Genomic DNA, 20188 nt, shown 5'->3' with positions numbered 1-20188 from the left:
GTAATTACATCTCTCTTTAAATTGATTTACAACCCTTTAAATGACATTAATGAGGCTTAGCCATGTACCAAGAGCCCAGCGCATGCTTCTGAACAGGGACCACAATCTGACTCCGGGTAGGATTGAGCCAGAGAATAGATCATTTCTGGACGATTTGCCAGCGAATGGTTTGGGGTTGAGGATATTATAAAGCGATCAAGGTTGGCGGGAAACAGGTGGATTTGTCTGCCTGGATGCCGATACTGAGTCTCCTTTTTTTATATATATAAAAAAATAAGAGATTGCTGATGCTCAGAGGATGGAGACGGGAGAACTTCCCCCCGCCCCCCCCCCCCCCCCCCAAAAAATAATGTGTGACCCGCAGACAGGTGACAGGCAGGACCTGGAAGTGGGAATTCAAGGAAACTTGGTCCAAATATGTCAACAGGAATGCCATCCAGACCAAATCGTCGTTATCCCGAAACAGTGCGCTTGGGGATGAAAGGGCGGTCTAATTCTCATTGAATTGTTGTGGTTTAGAATTTTTAAAAAAAATCATGAGTTCCAGAAATGTTGCGGTTACAAAAAAAGGGGGGAGTTTCTATTGATCCATGTATCTGTTCCAACTGTGAATGAAGACAAACAGCATTCCCAGTTCCCTTAAAGAAAGGGTCGATGTTAAAATGTCCTGATCGACATAAATATCATTTAGAATTGAAGGGCGGTTTGTTCGGATTAAGTGATTTTAGATTAAGTGATTTTAGGGGGCGAGGTGGTGGTGGGGGTATTCAAGAAACACCATTGGGGTTTTCAGATTAGCTGCCTCCATAACACAAACACATTGAAAAACGGGATGTTCCTCACGGAGTTGGCCGTTAACTCCGGGCGGGGAGCACAGTTTTCTCCCGCCGTGACAAGTTACACTGGACAATGTTGAACAAGAGGTTTTTTTATTCGAACAGAATTGAGGACTGGTTCACCAACGACTCAACTGGGGCTGGCCTTGGTTTTGGGGGGAGTGGGGGAGCAGGGGTTAAAAAACGAGCTTTTCCTGGCAGTTTGGGAATATTGACATGAATTAAAAGTTGAGGTTTTGAAAGATCAGGGACTGGACAGGGTGATGGTGAAGGGGAGCTCTCAGAGGTGACATTCCCGGGGGCGGGGGGGGGGGGTTACTGATTGAAATGTGGATGTGGACAGGGCAGTTTGGGATCGTTATATTTCTCTGCTGAGTTCTGATGGAGGTCCCTTTTTTTGCAGCAGTTAAAATGTTGGAATATCCCCCCCCCCCCCCACACACACACACACACATCCACACACACACACATCCCCCCACACACACGTCCCCCTCCCACTCACATCACCCTCCCACACACACACAAATCTACACACACACATCCCCCCCCCCACACACCCATCCCCCTCCCACACACCCACATCCACAAACACACACATCCCCCTCCCACACACACACCACAAACACACATCCACACACAGACACATCCATACCCACACACATATCCACATACACACAAATCCATACATACATAACCACACACACACAGCCACACACACATCTACACACATATCCACATACACACACACACATATCCACATACACATACACACACACATAACCACACACACTCCCCCCCCCCCCCCCCCCCCCACACACACACACACATATCCCCCCACACACACATCCACAGATTCCATTTCCTGCCTGAAATTCAGCCGGGTTTCGGCCTGGCTTGTCTGATTGGGCGATTGAGTTTCGGTTTTCCGACCTCCGATTGGTTGCGGTGGATGCCTGCTGCGGGAGTGATTGGTCAGTTGGCTGCGACAGGCAGTGGAAGCGGGTCCCGCCTGCCCCCTCCCTCTTGCCGGCTCGCTGCGGTTTAAAGTGTTACTGCGAGTTAGCTGTTCACATGCCACACTCCAGCTGGTGTGTCTGTGTACACAGGCTAGCGGCGGCTGCAGCGATGGGACGGTGGCTCTGGCTCTTATTGTGGAATATGTTCTGCAGATCGCACTGCATCTACTTCCCTCCGAGCGAAGGTAAGAGGCCACAATTGGTGAGTGGGAATGTCAAACTGACCGCAATGTGAAGCGGTGGTTGGAAAAGATCCCTGGTTCCAGGATTTTTATTTTTTTGGGAGGGGAGATTTGTTTGCGCATAACATCTCGGAAATGCAATTTGTTCGAAAATCCGAGTGCACAATCGGTGTGGTGTTAATGGCTTTAAACTCCCGAAATGAATTCAGTGTTGAGCTAGTGCAGCAAGTCTCCCACAGCATTCGAGCCTGCTCTGAAAGAGTGTCGCACCGATGTGGAGTGCGGGTGTGTGTGACTTGTTGGGGGTGAGTTGTGCAATGAAGGGGCTCACAGACTGGGATAGGACGGCAGCCAAGATCAGATGGATTCAACCACGTGAAACAGCGGCTTATGATGCTCGCTGACACAAACCTAAATCAATATCAACAAATAATTCAACCCAGGTATGGTATACACATTCCTACAGAGAGTGTGTGTGTGTGTCCAGGTTTCATTGGGATTAGCCCGACACACTATGACACGTCTTCTACTCTTGATTTAATTTCCAAGACTAGCACACTGCCACTTGATATTTTTTATTTAAAACAAAAAAAAAACTTTCAAATCTACTTTTTAAACAGTTCCATTTTTCAAGTTGTTAAAGCACGTAAAAAAGTGGGTGTTTCCTTTTGAACATTCGAAGTGTTTCCAAACTTTTAAAGTTGTGATTGGTGTGGGATCTCACCGGCTCCAATTAATGAAACTCCAGACAGTTGGACTGGGCTAACTGGCTACAGTCAAAATGCCACTGAGGAAATGAAATTCACTGCTCACTTTCTTAAAAATCGCCATTGATACCGAACTGTAAAATTACAAACCGTTTTCATATTAGTTCTACGTGAAGTGTTGCTCACTCTGTTCCATGTAATAGTGTTAACGAGGAGATACAGCACGCTCCGATTCTCTTATCATGTCTACCCCTCTCCCAGTCATTGTAAAGTACCAGGGAAGATGTTTATCGTGTTAATAACTCCAAACAACACACGGGCCCAGAAATGTACGGCTGTCGAGGCTCTGCTAGAATACAGAACCTTTATTCAGGCCAAGCCAGAGTTGGTGTTTGGGGATAGGGTGATTTTTAAATATGTTGAGAAAAGTTAAATAGAAATTCATCCCGTACACCTCCCGGGTACCCAGGACCGGGTCCACCTGTACAAATCGGCAATTTGATATCAATTTCTCGTTGGGACCGCACTCTCCATAATCGGTTAATTCCCCAAACCCAGACACACAATCACATTGGGGTGGAACTAGTTTTAAGAAAAGTTTCTGCTGCCATTTATTTATTCCCTGCACCATTTTATCTCGCAATATTAAAGGTGCGTTCTTTATTTTGCCCAACTCCCGATATCTCTTGACTTCAAAACCAGTAACTCGAATGTCTTGTTACATATTTGATAAAATGCTGCAAACACTCAGTAGGTTTAACTCTGTTCCCCTCCACAGACGCTGCCTGGTCAGCTGACTTATTTGCATCATTTTCTGTGTCTATTTCAGGTTGCACATGTCTTGCTTGCGAATTTCCCCCCAAAGTCACTCCTGTCGGGAAGACGAATGCCGTTTTCTGCAGTTCAATGGACAGAGCGCTTCAGAGCTAATGTCTCTAAAAGCTAGTATCTGATCAAGGAGCGGGGGAACTGGTTTGGGACCCAGTTTTCCACTCGGAAAAGTGTGCACCTCATTACCCCCGAGCGATCCATTGAAATGAAATCATTCATTTTTTTTTAAACTCAAAATTAGTTCAGTGGTTAACTGTACTTCGCGCGCTTTCAAACTAAACAGCCCTGCGCCTCAGACCCGGACGTGCAATTTAATAAATGCAAAATTCAGAATTGTCTTCAGCACAACAAACACATCAAATTGAAGATACTTGTTTAAAAAAATACGGTTGAAAAATAACCCATACCAACAGAAATCACGACAGTTAAAATAAAGGGTTGTTAATTTTTTGTAAATGTCTGAATGTTTTGCCCCGAATTTGGACAAACATGCTGAGACTCCATTTCAGCCACATTAATCCACCTGGTCAGTTGCATGTGTCTATTGTAATTCTTAATCCACTCTCCCCGTGTGTGATTGTGAAACTAATCCCTGTTCCAAAAGGACTGGAATTATACTTTCGTCCGGGCGGTTGAACCGTTCAGGAACCTGCTTTCGTAAATCAGTCCCCAAAAACCTTTCTAAGAACCCGTCGCTCAAGATCGAAAGTGGAATCTCCATTGACCCTGCGGGCGTGAGTTTTCATCCCGCACTATTTTAGACCTCCCAACTTTCTCTGACACCAGCAAATTCCAATCGAGATCCCCCTTTTTTTAAACAAAGTTGAGGTTACAATGAAATTAATTTGGCGTGACTCCGAGAAGTGTTTCCCCATCCGCTCCGTTTCTCACACGACCCAGATGATTTAGCATTCAACCCGCCTGAAGTTGAACATTTCAAGAGTTAGATTTGAAGTGGGCATTCGATAAACGATACGGAATTACAAACAGAATATTCATCACAATAGGAGGTAGATCAAATAAAACACTAATTACCAACTTTAATTAACAAATTAACTAACAGCCGAGGAGGCAATAGGAGGGAGGATCACATTACCTGAAGTCATTATATGTCCTGTAATGATCTAGAATGGATTTGCTGCAAATGGCCGTTAGATTAGAGTAACATGAAATACAATTTGTGGACAGATCAGGTTTTTTTTTCTCTTTGTATCAAGGTATTGTTGACTTATTAAACACATATTCACAACGACACTGTAAATAAACTATTATTACACATCATGTCAGCATATGTGTAACCTGCAGTGTGATTGTGTACTGACAGATAAACCGACTCCCAAGCGCATAGCTACTAGCAAGGCAGTAAAGACGGCGAATGGTATGTTGGCCTTCATAGCCAGAGGAGTTGAGTACAGGAATAGGGATGTTTTATTGCAATTATATCGGACATTGTTCAGGCCACACCTGGAGTATTGTGTGCAGTTTTGGTGTCCTGATCTGAGGAAGGATGTTCTTGCTATGGAGGGAGAGCAGCGAAGGTTCACCAGACTGATTCCTGGGATGGCGGGACTGCCATATCGGTTAGGATTATATTCATTGAAGTTTAGAAGAAAGAGGGGGCCTCATAGAAACTTAGAAAATTCTAACGGGGTAGATTTGAGAAAGAATGTTCCTGATGGCGGAGGAGTCCAAAACTAGGGGTCATAGTTTGAGGATAAGGGGTAAAAACCGGATAAGGGGTAAAAACTATTATTATTGTTGTTACCTTTTTGGGCTGAGGTGAGGAGAAATTTCTTCACCCAGAGAGTGGTGAATCTATGAATTCACTGCTACAAAAAGTAGTTAAGGTGAAAACAGTGTAATTTCAAGAAGGAATTACATCTCGCTCTTGGGCTAAAGGGATCAAGAGTTATGGGGGATAGGGGGGAGGTGGATCAGGGTATTGAATTTGATAATCAGCCATGATAAGTGAATGACGGGGCAGGCTGGAAGGGCAGAATGACCTCCTGTTTCAATTTTCTATGTATAACAAGGCACAGATTCTACACCTGGTGTGGAACAATATTTCGAATCCTCAATATGGTCAAGAACAAATAGGAACTGATCGAAATACACAGTCCTGGAATGTGACAGGATGAAGCCGTTCGCTCCAGTGTCGCAGTTAAAGAACTATCCAATTCTTCCCGCCGACCCTCCAGAATCTTTCCTCCAAGTATTTATCAAATTCCTTGTCGTATCTGCTTCAGCTGCCCTTTCACACCACATAAACCCAGAGTAAAAAAATAAATTCTGCCTCTGATGGTCTTCAACTCTGATTCACTCCAATCCTAATTTGGAAATTCAGAACCCGAAATCTTTAACTCACTCAAATGGCAGCAAAATTACTTTATTTTCCTTCTGCCTCGTTATAAAAGGCAGTGGAAATGGTAAACTCGAGAACCAGACACTCTGGGGGCAAATGGCACCTTTTAACCCTGACGTCAAGTGTGAGTGGGGTTAAATGTTCCACTTGCCAAAGTGGATTCATTTCACTGACCGTGTTCCTGAGTTCCTGCCGTTCCTGAGAATTAGTATCAGAGTTTGGTGTGCAGATGTGATATTCTGATTGTCTCATATCCCCCAAATCACGGCCCCGGTTGCTATTTAGACTGCAATTATTAACACTCAACTGTCCCTTAAAATCACTGAGCAAATCCTACCCAGAGACAGGACTGGCCACTGGGCTGAACCCAGGCCGAGGAGTTTACAGATCGCCACTTGATTAAAGTACAATTGTCGCCCTAATCGGGGGCAGAGTTGAGCTGCTAGGCTGGGTTTGATGAACTCGAGAATCGCAATAGGAAAAAACAATTAGCCTTTTGAATTAGAAGCGAGCCTTTTTGTCTCCCTCTCTCTAACTTAACCCTGGCTGATAATTGTTTGCCCCCCCTTCAGACACACCGGTTAACCTGTTGTACAGTCACACACTGCAAGCCTCTCTGTGGGCTGTGTTACCGCAACATTAAAACCGAATTATATTTTTAATTAGTAAAAGATTGAGGCGGCATTTAAGGTTGAATTTTAAAGTTTTTGAAACTTTGACAGAGGAAGGCTTTGGATATTCGCAGGGAAATAATTTGGGCAGTTTCTACTTTGTGTTAAGGAGCTCCTATTTTTTTCTCTCTCAGTTTAACCAGTTTCTCTCTTTCACCGATTTTGATTTGGAGCCCACTCTGAATGCATCCCCCAAGTGAGTTCGTGTTCACCCGATGCCGAAAAACAAAACCATTCCTATCCAAATGACAACATTCTAACGGAGGGATAATCGACGGTGCTTTATCAGGAACCAATTTTAAATTAAAGTGAAACATTCTGAACTAGACCGGGTGCGGTCTGACTCCAGTTCAATATGATTTCCACCCTCTTGTACAGGGGCTCACTAAAGCGAAAGACACCCCCAGCCGCCAAACCAGAACCTACATTTGTGGGCGCTGCAATGTGGAAATATTTATCCCCTTCCACCTCCCTGACTGTTGTTTAAAGACCAGCGAAGTGGGTTTTGCTTTGCATTTCCCAGTCCTGTCAACAGCAATGGGGGACAGGCAGTTGCTCAAATACAAGGCTCACATCCAGCAAGTGTGCGGGCTCTTCACATGGAGATGGGTCCGTAAAGTCCCAACCTCTGATTTTTGGACCAGTGTTTGTGCTGATGAAAAGCGCCGAGGGGGGGGGGGGGGGGGGGGGGGGGGTTGAGGTCCCCAAGCTCCAGTCTGTCCTCGGTGTACACTTATTCAATTCACCCAATTCCGCAGGTCACTCAGGGGCGCCTCTTCCTGTGTAGGTTCACGTGTTGGCGGTTTGGGGATGGTGTGGGGGCTTAGTTGCATCTTTGCTTGGGATGACGAGCATTTGTCATAGAATCCCTGCAATGCGGAAGGAGACCATTCGGCCCATCGAGTCTGCACCGTCCCTCTGAAAGAGCACTCCCCCCCCCCCCAACTCACTCCCCCCCCCCAACTCACTCCCCTCCAATTCACTCCCCCCCAACTCACTCCCCCCCCCAACTCATTCCCACCAACTCACTCCCCCCCAACTCACTCCCCCCCAACTCATTCCCCCCAACTCATTCCCCCCAACTCACTCCCCCCAACTCACTCCCCCCCAACTCACTCCCCCAACCCACTCCCCCCCAACTCACTCCCCCCCAACTCACTCCCCCTCCCCCCCAACTCACTCCCCCCAACTCACCCACCCCCAACTCACTCCCCCCAACTCACTCCCCCCCAACTCACTCCCCCCCAACTCACTACCCCCCCAACTCACTCCCCCCAACTCACTCCCCCCAACTCACTCCCCCCCAACTCACTCCCCCCAACTCACACCCCCCCAACTCACACCCCCCCAACTCACACACCCCCAACTCACACACCCCCAACTCACTCCCCCAACTCACTCCCCCCCAACTCACTCCCCCCCCAACTCACTCCCCCGCCCAACTCACTCCCCCGCCCAACTCACTCCCCCGCCCAACTCACTCCCCTGCCCAACTCACTCCCCCGCCCAACTCACTCCCCCGCCCAACTCACTCACCCGCCCAACTCACTCCCCCGGTCAACTCACTCCCTCCTGCCCAACTCTCTTCCTCCCCCCCCCCATCCGAATAGCCTTTAACCTAACCTACACATCTTTTTTGGACACTGAGGGGCAATTTATGGTGGCCGGCAATTTATGGTGGCCAATCTATCTAACCAGCACATCTTTGGCCGGTGGGAGGGAATCAGAGCATCCAGAGGAAACCCACGCAGACACAGGGACAAAGTGCAATTTTGACACAGAATCACCTGAGGTTTGTAATTGAACCCGGGTCCCTGGTGCTGTGAGGCAGCAGTGCTAACAATTGTGCCACCTTTCAACTTGACCATTTGTGAGCCTGCTCCTTAACACATGTATAAATGCATTTCCCTGCTGGTAAAAGGATCAAGAGTGAGAGGGTACAGATTGGAAAGTGATTTTCAAAAGAAGTAATTGATGTGAGAAACAAAACCTTTCTCGCAGTGAGTGTTTGCGGACTGGAATGCACTGCCTTGGGCAGCACGGTGGCGCAGTGGTAGCACTGCAGTCTCACGGCGCCGAGGTCCCAGGTTCAATCCCGGCTCTGGGTCTCTGTGTGGAGTTTGCACATTCTCCCCGTGTTTGTGTGGGTTTTGCCCCCACAACCCAAAGATGAGGAGGTTAGGTGGATTGGCCACGCTAAATTGGCTCTTAATTGAAAAAAAATGAATTGGGTACACTAAATTCTATTAAAAAAAAATATGGAATGAACTGCCTGGAAGTGTGGTCGAGGCATTCAAGAAGGCATTAGTTGACTGTACAGGGGAATGGCATTAAGACATGATGTTCGTTTGGAGAGACAGTATAGACTCGATGGGCCAAATGGCCTCATTCTGCACCATAACAATTAATTACATGTTACTCTTTTTTTTTTCCATGCTTAATTACGCATGCAGAATCTGGAGCACAGAAAGAGCTCATCGGCCCAACAGATCTATGTTGGAGTTTAAATTCTACATCAACCTCCTCATCCTCTCCGAGACCTCAACCCTCACCTATTCACTCTTCTCCAAGTCTGAAAAAACCCAGGGTGGGCCGAGTGGCCTACATCTGCTCCTGCGTTGTATGGTCCTATGATTGGATTGCTGGCATTGTTTACGTTTGGGGAACCTAACTTGAGTGTATAAAATAATGAGGGGTCCAGATAGAGTGGATGGAAAGGTGCTACACACCTCTCCCCTTGGTCAAGTGGTCTGTAAGCAGGGGCAATGGATTTAGTGTCAGAGTTAGGAAAGTAAGAAGGGATTTGGGGGAAATATTTTCACTCGAGGGTGGTTGGGGTCTTCCACTCACTGCCTGAACAAAGGGTGGGTGGGGGTGGGGGAAGAAAGAGACACCGAAGCCCTGATGATATTTAAAAAAAACTTCTTGGATAAGCATTAGAAGTGCCGCAATGGGACAAATATACATCCGAGAGCTGGAAAATGGGTAAGCCTGGATGAGCCAACACAGATATGATGGGGCTGAATGGCCTTGTTCCAAGATGTAAATTTCCATGATTCAAACCTCTTATTAAATGCATCAATGCTTTCTACTCTAATCACTACAACTGCCAGTGACTTTTATATTCCCTCCACTCTCTGGGTGTAACAGTGTCAATGGGTGATATTAAATTGGCAACTCCTCTGACAGCTCCATTTGATTCCAGGGATGAAAAGGTTGACTTACGAGGAGATTGAACAGTTTGGGTTATACTCACTGGAGTTTAGAAGGTACATAAAATACCAAGAGGGATTGATAAAGTAAACATAGACCAAATGTTCCCCCTTGGGGGCAATCGGGAGGTCATGGATATAGGTTAAGAGGTGGTAGATTTAGAACTGAGATGAGAGGGAACTACTCAAGAGGGTGGTAAACTTGTGGAACTCACTGCCCCATAGAGCGGTATAATTGGAGTCATTAAATTGTTTCAAGAAGGAGATAGATATATTTCTGATGATAAATGAGTTAAAGGGATATGGGGAACAAGTGGGGAGGTGGACGGTGGCGGAGGCTCAAATTGCCTACTTCTGCTCCTAATTCCTATTTGTTTTCAGGTTCACGGTAGCACAGTGGTTAGCACTGTTGCTTCACAGCGCCAGGGACCTGGGTTTGATTACCGATTTGGGCCACTGTCTGTGTGGAGTTTGAATGTTCGCCCATGTCTGCGTGGGTTTCCTCAGGATGCTCCAGTTTCCCCTCTCAAATCCCGAAAGACATGCTTGTTAGGTGAATTGGACATTCTGAATTGTCCCTCAGTGTCCAGGCGCTGGAGTATGGCGCCGAGGGGATTTTCAAGTAACTTCATTGCAGTGTTAATGTAAGCCTACTTGTGACACTAATAAAATTTATTATATTCAAGAGGGATGCAATATGGGTTTTCAAATTTATATCACTAATTTTACACAAATTCTAGATACACCCCCATATAACTAAATGTTCTTTTGGATCATCTATTAGATTGTTGGTGTTAGATTAATATAGCTATAATGGAATATTTTGAAGACTGATATTTTCATTAGTTTCTAACATTTTTGAGATTTTCCATATTTTGTACAATGAAGGGAATCTGTTCTAACTTTTTTTAAAGTTCAGTCTGGACAGAAAGGAATTCAAGATACACAGAAGCCCAATGAACCTTGACAAATATTGCAAAACAAATGATAGTGAATCACTCTTTATTGTACACTCTGATATTATTTTCTATTGAAGTCGATGCAAATGAATATCAGATGGGGTGCAAATCAGGCAATTTTTCTTTATAAATCAAGCAGTCAGTTCCCTATCACTGAGACTTCTTATTCCTTGAATTCCCTGACACCAACATGAAGTAATTGGATTTAATGTTATCGATAAAATCGGGGCGGGGGGGGGGGGGGACCTATGGAATCCTTACATTTTTTCCCCCTACTGCTTGGGGGGGGGGAGGAACCTATGGAATCCTTACCTTTTTTTTTCCTACTGCTTGGAGTCACTTCATTCTTGGAGTCAGTCTGAGATTGGTACCTGTACACTGACCAATTGGGTCAAGAATACTACAGCTTTATGTCTCCAATTGGTCAGGAAAACAATCCAGCCACTGTCAGAATGGAATATAAACAGGATAGCCGGCTCTATGCTACCGTTAAACCGTTTAATGTGACATTCTGACGGTTAGCAGACAGCCTCATACAAAAACGGTGATACTTGTAGATCTTTACTCTGGAATACAATGCACAGTCCATTCAATGAAAAATCAAAATCACTGTGAACCAAGCCTAACTACACTAGAACGCACCTCATACAAATATGACAGCACTTTTCAAATCTAAAAGCAGGGAGGTTATTCCTCGCTAAACATCACCAAGTCAAAATACTCGACCATTGCTGTCTGTGGGACCTTCTTGCTCAGAAATTCCATGGAATCCCGACAATGGAGAAGGCCATTCAGCCCATCGCATCCGCACAGACCTGCTGAAAGAGCACCCTACCTAGGCTAACACTCCCCCGTTCTATCCCCATGACCCCATCTAACCTGCAGATTTTTGGACACTTAAGGGGTAATTTTAGCATGGACAATCCACCAAACCTGTACATCTTTGTACTGTGGGAGGAACCGGAGCACCTGGACGCAACCCACAGACATGGGGAGAATATGTAAACTCCACACAGACTGTCATCCAAGGCTGGAATTGAACTTAGGTCCCTGGTGCTGTGAGGCAACAGTGCTAACCACTGCCACCCTGTCGCCCCAATTCAACAAATACATTATTGGAAGCCACATTTCCGACAATACAACATTAGCCATTTTACAAAGTACTTTGAAAAAGAAACAGAAAATGCTGACAGGTCTGGCAGCATCTGACCTTTTGACAGTTCTTCACAGATGCTGCCAGGTCTGTTGATACTTGCAGTATTTTCTGCTCCTATTCCAGATTTTTGCCATCCACAATATTTTGCTTTAGTTTTATTGGTCTTAAATTCTCTTTAGATGTTCTGTGGTTGTCAAAGGTGCGTCATGAATTCCAGTCCTTTCCTTTTACACTGTGATATATTCCTTGCATCAGCATGAACTCTCTCCCCCCTCTTTCCCCCCCCCTCTCCCCCATACACTCCTCTGAGTTTATGTTGTCCCTTTGTCAACCTATACAGTGGCCTGGCAAATAGATCTATTGAGTACTTGGTGGATTAAATCTGGCGAGGTATTTACATTAATCTCTGCAATTATCTAAATCAAGCACAGTGGTTAGCACTGCTGCATCACAGCACCAGGGACCAGGGTTTGATTCTGGCTTTGGGTGACTGTGTAGAGTTTGCACATTCTTCCCATGTCTGCGTGTGTTTCCTCCGGGTGCTCTGGTTTCCTCTCGCAATCCAAAGATGTGCAGGTTAGGTGGATTGGCCAATGCTAAATTGCCCCTTGGTGTCCAAAAGGTTAGGTGGGATTACTGGGTTACAAGGATTGGGCCTAGGTAGCATGCTCTCAAGGGTCGGTGCAGACTGGATGAGCTGAATAGCCTCGTTCTGCACTGTAGAGATTCTATCTAATATGGGGCATTTTAGTGTTAATCAATTGGAATGTGCAACTCCTGATTATCTAACCTGCCTACGGAAACAACAATTCTCTCAAAGCTTGGCAATGGGTATTGGTTACCTGCTTATGTCATCTTGAGTACTAGCAGAAAATGTGATGCAATGATGTCTCCTTCCACCTTGCAGGGTAAACAGCAGAGGAGAGCCATCCCTCTGGTGTGAAATAATAATCCGCAGACAGATAATTCTTCCAAAAGGTCTCAATAAATTTCAAAGTTGAGAGAAATTTGTTTGCTTCGCAGTGAGGTAATTTTAGTTTAATTTGGTGACAATTTCTTTCAAAAGGTTGACTTTTATTACTGTAGCCTGGCTCAGATGCTATGTCAAGTGAGTTCTTTAGTTTTTTTTAGTAAACTCCTACGTACACTAATAGAATTTGTATAAATATGTTTTACATAAGGACAGATGATTCTTTTATCCTATAAACTGTACATGAGAAACATGATTATTTATTTCAGTTAATCTGCTCGATACGGCATCAATGCAAGGAGATTGGGGGTGGCTGACCTATCCTCACAATGGGGTAAGTGACGTCATTGCGAACAGGCGCATTGATTTAATACAAGGATGGGATCATTTTTATTTCTAGTACGTAAGCAGTGTCAGAAGCTCAAGTGGTTCTAAGTCTTTATCTACTGTGATTGGATGATTTCTTTTAGGTCCAACCTTGCTTTAAGTGATTGAACACTAATTGATGTGTTAATTTGTCTGAAGTTAGGAACCACAGTTAGTCTCACTCCTCACTTGTGAGATGTTTCTATTGAACTTTGTAGTGTTCTTCCTTAATTAATCCCTGTTCTCGCTCTTGGATCACTGCTCTAAAGATATGTCGGCTCACTGGGATACTGCATTGCTGTATTGCATAGATTACGGGGAAGAAGTTAGTTTGCAATGTTCGTTCATGATATCAATGAGGAATACCACATTCGTGTGGAAGATAAATGTCCCAGGGCACTGCCTGATACAGGGAATAGACATAAATCTGCATTGTGACATTAGGTGAACACAATTATGCCCCAGGGTGTTATAAACCACAGACGTGAATTATTGTCCAAATTGAATCATCTTAACTAGGTTTAATTTGTAGCATTGGTTTTTAATGACTCCATTTTACACTATATTGAAATGTAACTGATTTCATTGACTTCACATAATTCTATTAGTCTGCAAGCTGCCTGTGGTCAGACAAGTGTGCATCATGATTCTCCTGTAGCCGATGAGTTGAAACAAGTGTCTGATATATGTGTGGTCAACAGTTGTACAATTCATTCCGATTTTTCCATTTCCCTCTCCCACCATCAAACTTATTCCCACTTCAATGTAGGTCATCATCTGCCTGAGTGAGAATTCACTTGAAAAGTTGTCAATGTGCAGGCACACAAACCGATCACTCTTTGGCAATCCCACATTCCATCTGCTGATCTGATCAGAGCTGCACCATATTTTAATGAATAATATCTTTATTGCGTCACTTGGAAATCCAAAGGTCTGAAGCATTGCCTGCCATTTCGCCCAATTCTAGGGAAGAGCAATTTTGATAGGTAAGGAGTGAAAGATGAGATGTCGAACTTGGAAAATCAGTACTGAGGTACAACAGAGGAAAGTATTCTTTAATTCTACCCCACACCATTGTCAATACATAGCATTCATGATGCCTCACATACTGTCAGCACAGAGCCAGTTCAATTATTCAAAACCATTCAGTACCATTTGTGGTTTTCCACTAGATTTAGTCAAATTCAACTGTTACAGTGGTCTCCTAAGACTATGAAATATGCATCAAGTTTTAAAAATTCATTTATGGGATGTGGACATTTATTGCCCATCCTGAATTGCCCTTGAGAAGGTGGTGGTGGCCTTCTTGAACCTCTGCAGTCCCTGTGGTGTAGATACACTCCACAATGTTCCAGGAATGTGACTCAGCGACAGTGAAGGTACAGCGATATATTTCCATGGGGTGGCACAGTGGTTAGCATTGCTGTCTCATAGCACCAGAGATCCGGGTTCAATTCCGATCTTTGGTGGCTGTCTGTGTGGAGTTTGCACATCCTCCCCTTGTCTGCGCGGGTTTTTCCAGGGGCTCTGGTTTCCTCCCACAGTCCAAGATGTGCAGGTTAGGTGGATTGGCCAAGCTAAATTGCCCCTTAGTGTCCAAAAGGTTAGGTGGGGTTACAGGGATAGGGTGGGGCGTGGGCCTGGTAGGGTGCTCTTCTGAAGGGTCGGTGCAGACTCGATGGGTCAAATGGCCTGCTTCTGCACTGTAGTGATTCCATTCCAAGTCAGGATGTTGTGTAACACAAAGGGGAACTTCCAGGTAGTGGTGTTCCGAGGTATCTGCTTCCCTTGTCCTTCTAGTTGGTGAAGGTGCTGCCTAAGGGGCCTTGGTGAGTTCTTGCAGTGCATCTTGTAGGTGGTACAGTGCGTCGGTGGTGGAGGGTTGTGAGTGTTTGTGGAAGGGGTGCCAATCAAGCAGGCTGCTTTGTCCAGGATGGTTTCGAGCTTCTTAGTGTTGTTGGAGCTGCACACATCCAGGCAAGTGGAGCGTATTCCATCACACTCCTGACTTGTGCCTTGTAGATGGTAGACAGGAGTCAGCAGATGAACATATCATCTAAACCTCCGAATTAGCAGGAGTAGGTCACTCGGCCCCTCTAGCCTGCTCCACCATTCAATAAGATCCAAGGCTGATCTGATTGCCACCTCAACCTCCCATTCTTGCTGACCTCCAATAACCTTTCACCCTCTCTTGTTAATCAAGAACCTATCTAACTCGACCTTAAAAATATTCAAAGACTCTGTTCCTCACAAGGCAGTGGAAGCAGAGTTCCAGAATCTCACGACCATCTAAGAGAAAATTGTTTTCCTCATCTTGGTCTCAAATACGTGACCCCTTATTTTTAAACAGTTTCTCTCTCCCTTCCATTTCCTGATTTACAGCTATTTCTGGGTTGTTACTTGTGATGACCAATGCAAAATACCTGTTTAATTAATCTGCCGTAGCCCTAATTTCCATTATCAATTCGCCAGACTCACTTTCTATAGGACCAATGCTCAATTTGTTCGCTCTTTTCTTATTTAGTATCTATAGAAACCTTTTATATTTACTGGCTCGCTTTCTCTCGTACCCAAGCTTCTTTCTCTTTAGAAATCTTTTTGTCCTTTTTTGATGTTCTTTATATTCTTTCCAGTTTTCTCACTTCACTCATCGTTGCGCATGCTTTTTCTTTCTGTTTAATACCATCTTTAACTTTTTTGTTTCACCATGGATAATGGACCCTCCCCTTGGATTTCTCTTTCTCATCAGAATGTGGGTATTCTGAAATATACCTTTAACTATCTGCCATTGATCGATCCCTTAAGCATATTTGTTAGTCCACTCTAGCTAGCTCCACTTTCATGCCCTCATAATTGCCTTTATTTAAGTTTACAATACTAGTCTTTGATGCACTCTTCTCTCCCTCAAATGGAAAGCAAAATTCAATCGTATTATGATCGCTGCGACCTAGAGGTGCCTTCACTGACGTTATCAATTAATCCTCAATTAATCCTATCTCGCTGCACAATGTCTCTAGCCGGCCATCTGGTTGGCTCCAGAATGTGCTGCTCTAAGAAATTATCCTAAAACATTCAATAACCCACTCATCTATGCTACCGTTGCCCAATCTATACATAGATTAACACCCCCATGAGTATCGCTGTACCTTTTCTGACAAGTTCCTAATATCTCTTTTATACGCTGTCCTATTGTGTAGTTGCAATTAGGGGGCCTGTAAACCACTCCTGTACAAAAGTAATAGGATAAACCCGACCAATTATCACCCCATCAGTCGAGCCTCGATCGTCACCAAAATGATGGAAGGTGTCGTCAACAATGGAATTAAGTGCCACCTGTGAAGAGTGTGATGGAATACACTCCAACTGCTGGATGAGTGCAGCTCCAATAACACGCAAGCTTGACCCTGTCCAGGACGAAGCCGGCCACTTGATTAGCATCCCATTCACCCCCTGAAGTACTCACTCCCTTCATTGCTGGTGCTCAGTGGCAGCATAAACAAGATTCAATGCAGCAATTCGCCAACCCTCCGCTGCCAGCACTTACCAAAGACAACCACCACCTAGAAGTGCAAGGGCAGCAGATAGGGCCACCACCACCGGCAAACACCCCCAAACCACCCACAATCCTGACTTTGAAACATATCGGCCATTCCTTCACTACCGCTGGGTCAAAATCCTGGAATTCCCTCCCTAACAGCACTGTGGGTGTACCTACACCATAGACTGCAGTGGTTCAAGAAGGCAGCTCACCACCACCTTCTCAAGGGCATTAGAGATGGGCAGTAAATGCTGGTCTAGCCAGCGACGCCCACACCCTGTGAGAATATTGGGGGGAAAAAAATAAAGGAGCTGGATTCTCCGTTGCTCGACGATCGGGTGGAGAATTGACCCCGATGCTTAAATTGGGGCCGACGCTGGTTTTACACTTGTCAGCCATGCTCCGCCCCCCGCGTAAATGGCATAATCGCGCCGTGCGCCATTGCAACGGTTTTGGCGTGTCATCAGAGGGCCCTCCCGTGATTCCACACTAGGCTGGGATCCGTGCCACTGGCCGGGAGGGCTCCCACAAGGGCTGGGTGGACTGGTGGTGGGTAGCCAAGGGGTGGCCTGTGGGTTTGCGAATGGTGGGTCGGGTCCGTGCACGGCTGGCGCCATATTGTACGGTGTGACCGTTGCAGGCCGTCAACTGTGTTCATGCACGACCAGGGACCCAGACATTCTCCGGTCGCTTTTGGCGCGGGAGACGGGTGCTTCACCTGGCACCGCTGCTAGCTCCTCGCCGGTCCTGGAATTGGTGAGGGGTCGGCACTGATTTTTCTTGATCGTAAACCTCCCGTAAATTCTCCGTTTGATCCGCCACTTGGCTACTGAAATGGAGAATCCAGCCCAAGATTTTTGATTTTGAAGTTACTTTTTGTCTCTCAATTGTGTCTCTGCAGTCACACATGGAGCACAGGGGGGAGCTATCCAAACCTCGGCCTTGGTTATGCTATGCTTATTACAAATATCTATGAAACTATTTCAAAGAAACACAGGGGAATTTCCTTTGGGGCCTCGGACTGTCACTCAACCGACATCATGGAAACAAATGATCTAGTTATTATCTTCATGCTCGACCTTGCTGTGCACAAATGAGTTGCTGTGTTTCCAACATTGCAAAAGTGACTGCATTTTATAAGTACTTCATTGGTTGCAGAGATTTGCCTACAATTTTGTAATGGCCTTATCTTTAAGAAATGTTCAGTTTACATGAGTCACAGTTTACATTGTTCAGTTGTTCAGTTTACATTGTCACTTAGCTGCATTCTTTTATTTATTCTGCTCCCAAAAAATGTGCAACTCGCCCAAGGACCAATTGCAGGAATGGATCACGGAGATTTCAAGATCCTGGGGCGTCATTCTCCGACCCCCCAGAGGGTCGGAGAATGGCCGTTGGCCGCCGTGAATCCCGCCCCCGCCCCCGCCGAAGTCTCCGAAGGGAGAAAAGTCGGCGGGGCGTTAATGGCGCCGCTGCCGCGGAGAATGTCACGGGTCTGCGCAAGGCAGCCGATTTTCGGCCTGCCGATATTCTCCCTTCCGGATGGGCCGAAGTCCCGTCGACGTGATGACCGTTCACGTCGACGTGAATCAAACCTCCTTTTCATCGGCGTGACCCGGTGCTCCAGGCTCACGCCGACCAGCGAGGAGGTGAGTGATGGCCTGGGGGGTTGGCTCTGGGCAGGAAATGGCGTGGCCGCAGACTGATTGCGTGAGGAGAGGTGTGTCTCGGCTTGTGTGTGTGTGTGTGCGGCGGGGCGGGGTGGGGGGGGGGGTGGTTAGAGTAGGCTGGGCTCCGGGGGAGTGCCGGGAGGGAGTCCGTACCGGGGTGGAGGTTGGGGGTTGGAGGGGGTCCGTGCTGGGGTGGAGGTTGGGGAGGGGGTCCGTGCTGGGGTGGAGGTTGGGGGGGGTCCGTGCCGGGGTGGTTGGGGGTTGGAGGGGGTCCGTGCTGGGGTGGAGGTTGGGGGTTGGGGGGGGTCCGTGCCGGGGTGGAGGTTGGGGGTTGGAGGGGGTCCGTGCTGGGGTGGAGGTTGGGGGGTGGAGGGGGTCCGTGCCGGGGTGGAGGTTGGGGGTTGGAGGGGGTCCGTGCTGGGGTGGAGGTTGGGGGTTGGGGGGGGTCCGTGCTGGGGTGGAGGTTGGGGGTTGGAGGGGGTCCGTGCTGGGGTGGAGGTTGGGGGTTGCGGGGGTCCGTGCTGGGGTGGAGGTTGGGGGTTGGAGGGGGTCCGTGCTGGGGTGGAGGTTGGGGGTTGCGGGGGTCCATGCTGGGGTGGAGGTTGGGGAGGGGGTCCGTGCTGGGGTGGAGGTTGGGGGTTGGGGGGGTCCGTGCCGGGGTGGAGGTTGGGGGTTGGGGGGGTCCGTGCTGGGGTGGAGGTTGGGGAGGGGGTCCATGCTGGGGTGGAGGTTGGGTGTTGGGGGGGGTCCGTGCCGGGGTGGAGGTTGGGGGTTGGAGGGGGTCCGTGCTGGGGTGGAGGTTGGGGAGGGGGTCCGTGCTGGGGTGGAGGTTGGGGAGGGGGTCCGTGCTGGGGTGGAGGTTGGGCGTTGGGGGGGGTCCGTGCTGGGGTGGAGGTTGGGGAGGGGGTGCCTGCTGGGGTGGAGGTTGGGGGTTGGGGAGGGTCCGTGCCGGGGTGGAGGTTGGGGGTTGGAGGGGCTCCGCGCCGGGGTGGAGGTTGGGGAGGGGGTCCGTGCCGAGGAGGGTGATGGGAGGGCAAATGAGTTGGTCCACCTGTCCAGGTGCCAGCCTCCAACAGTTGGACCCATGCGGTCCATGCCACCTGGCTGGGGGGAGGAGGGGAGATGGGCAATGATGACATGTCGTCGTTCCCCTCCCCCCCACCAGGCCGTCATGTTTTCAGATCATCCAGCGATGTTGGCCGCCGTGGTGGCAGCCGCTCATGTCTATGTTGCCCTGGATGAGGAGGAGGAGGAGGAGGAGCGTGCCAGAGAGGCGGCGCAGGCTGCCGCAGAGGGGCAGGCGGCAGCCGCCCAGGCTGGAGGGACACCTGACCGACAGGACGAGGAGGGGGAGGAGGACGTCGCGGCCCCACGGCAACGGAGGCACCCGAGGGCGCCCCGTGTGTACCGGCCCCGGCAGTCATACCAGGACCTCACGGACCGGGAATGCAGGAGGAGACTCCGGATGAGCCGGGAAACCGTGACACACATCTGCCACCTGCTGGCACACCTGTCACCGCGTGGCACTGGCGGGGGACACCCTCTCCCCGTGTCCGTCAAGGTTACGGTGGCCCTGAACTTTTATGCAACGGGGTCATTCCAGGCACCGAGTGGGGACCTGTCCGGCATATCGCAGACATCGGTGCACCGGTGCATCCGGGCAGTGACAGATGCCCTTTATGCCATGGCGCACCGCTACATCCGCTTCCCCG

The 20188-nt window shown here is 47.7% G+C and overlaps 1 protein-coding gene across 3 annotated transcripts in view; it reads left to right on the top strand.

Moving 5' to 3' along the window:
- The first annotated feature begins 1909 nt into the window (after window positions 1–1909).
- LOC140392851 (ephrin type-A receptor 8-like) overlaps window positions 1910–20188 on the top strand; it is a 667123-nt gene continuing 648844 nt past the window's right edge. For all 3 annotated transcript variants that reach the window (XM_072478584.1, XM_072478583.1, XM_072478585.1), the window contains exons 1-2: window positions 1910–2037; window positions 13172–13236. In XM_072478584.1, the coding sequence (XP_072334685.1) occupies window positions 1962–2037; window positions 13172–13236 (141 nt within the window). In that variant the 5' untranslated portion in view covers window positions 1910–1961. The remainder of the gene's footprint in view (window positions 2038–13171; window positions 13237–20188) is intronic.

This window comes from Scyliorhinus torazame, chromosome 16 (assembly GCF_047496885.1).
Source record: "Scyliorhinus torazame isolate Kashiwa2021f chromosome 16, sScyTor2.1, whole genome shotgun sequence".
Lineage (NCBI taxonomy): Eukaryota > Metazoa > Chordata > Chondrichthyes > Carcharhiniformes > Scyliorhinidae > Scyliorhinus > Scyliorhinus torazame.
Note: the sequence above shows the minus strand (reverse complement) of the source record. Positions and strands in the feature narration are given on the sequence as shown.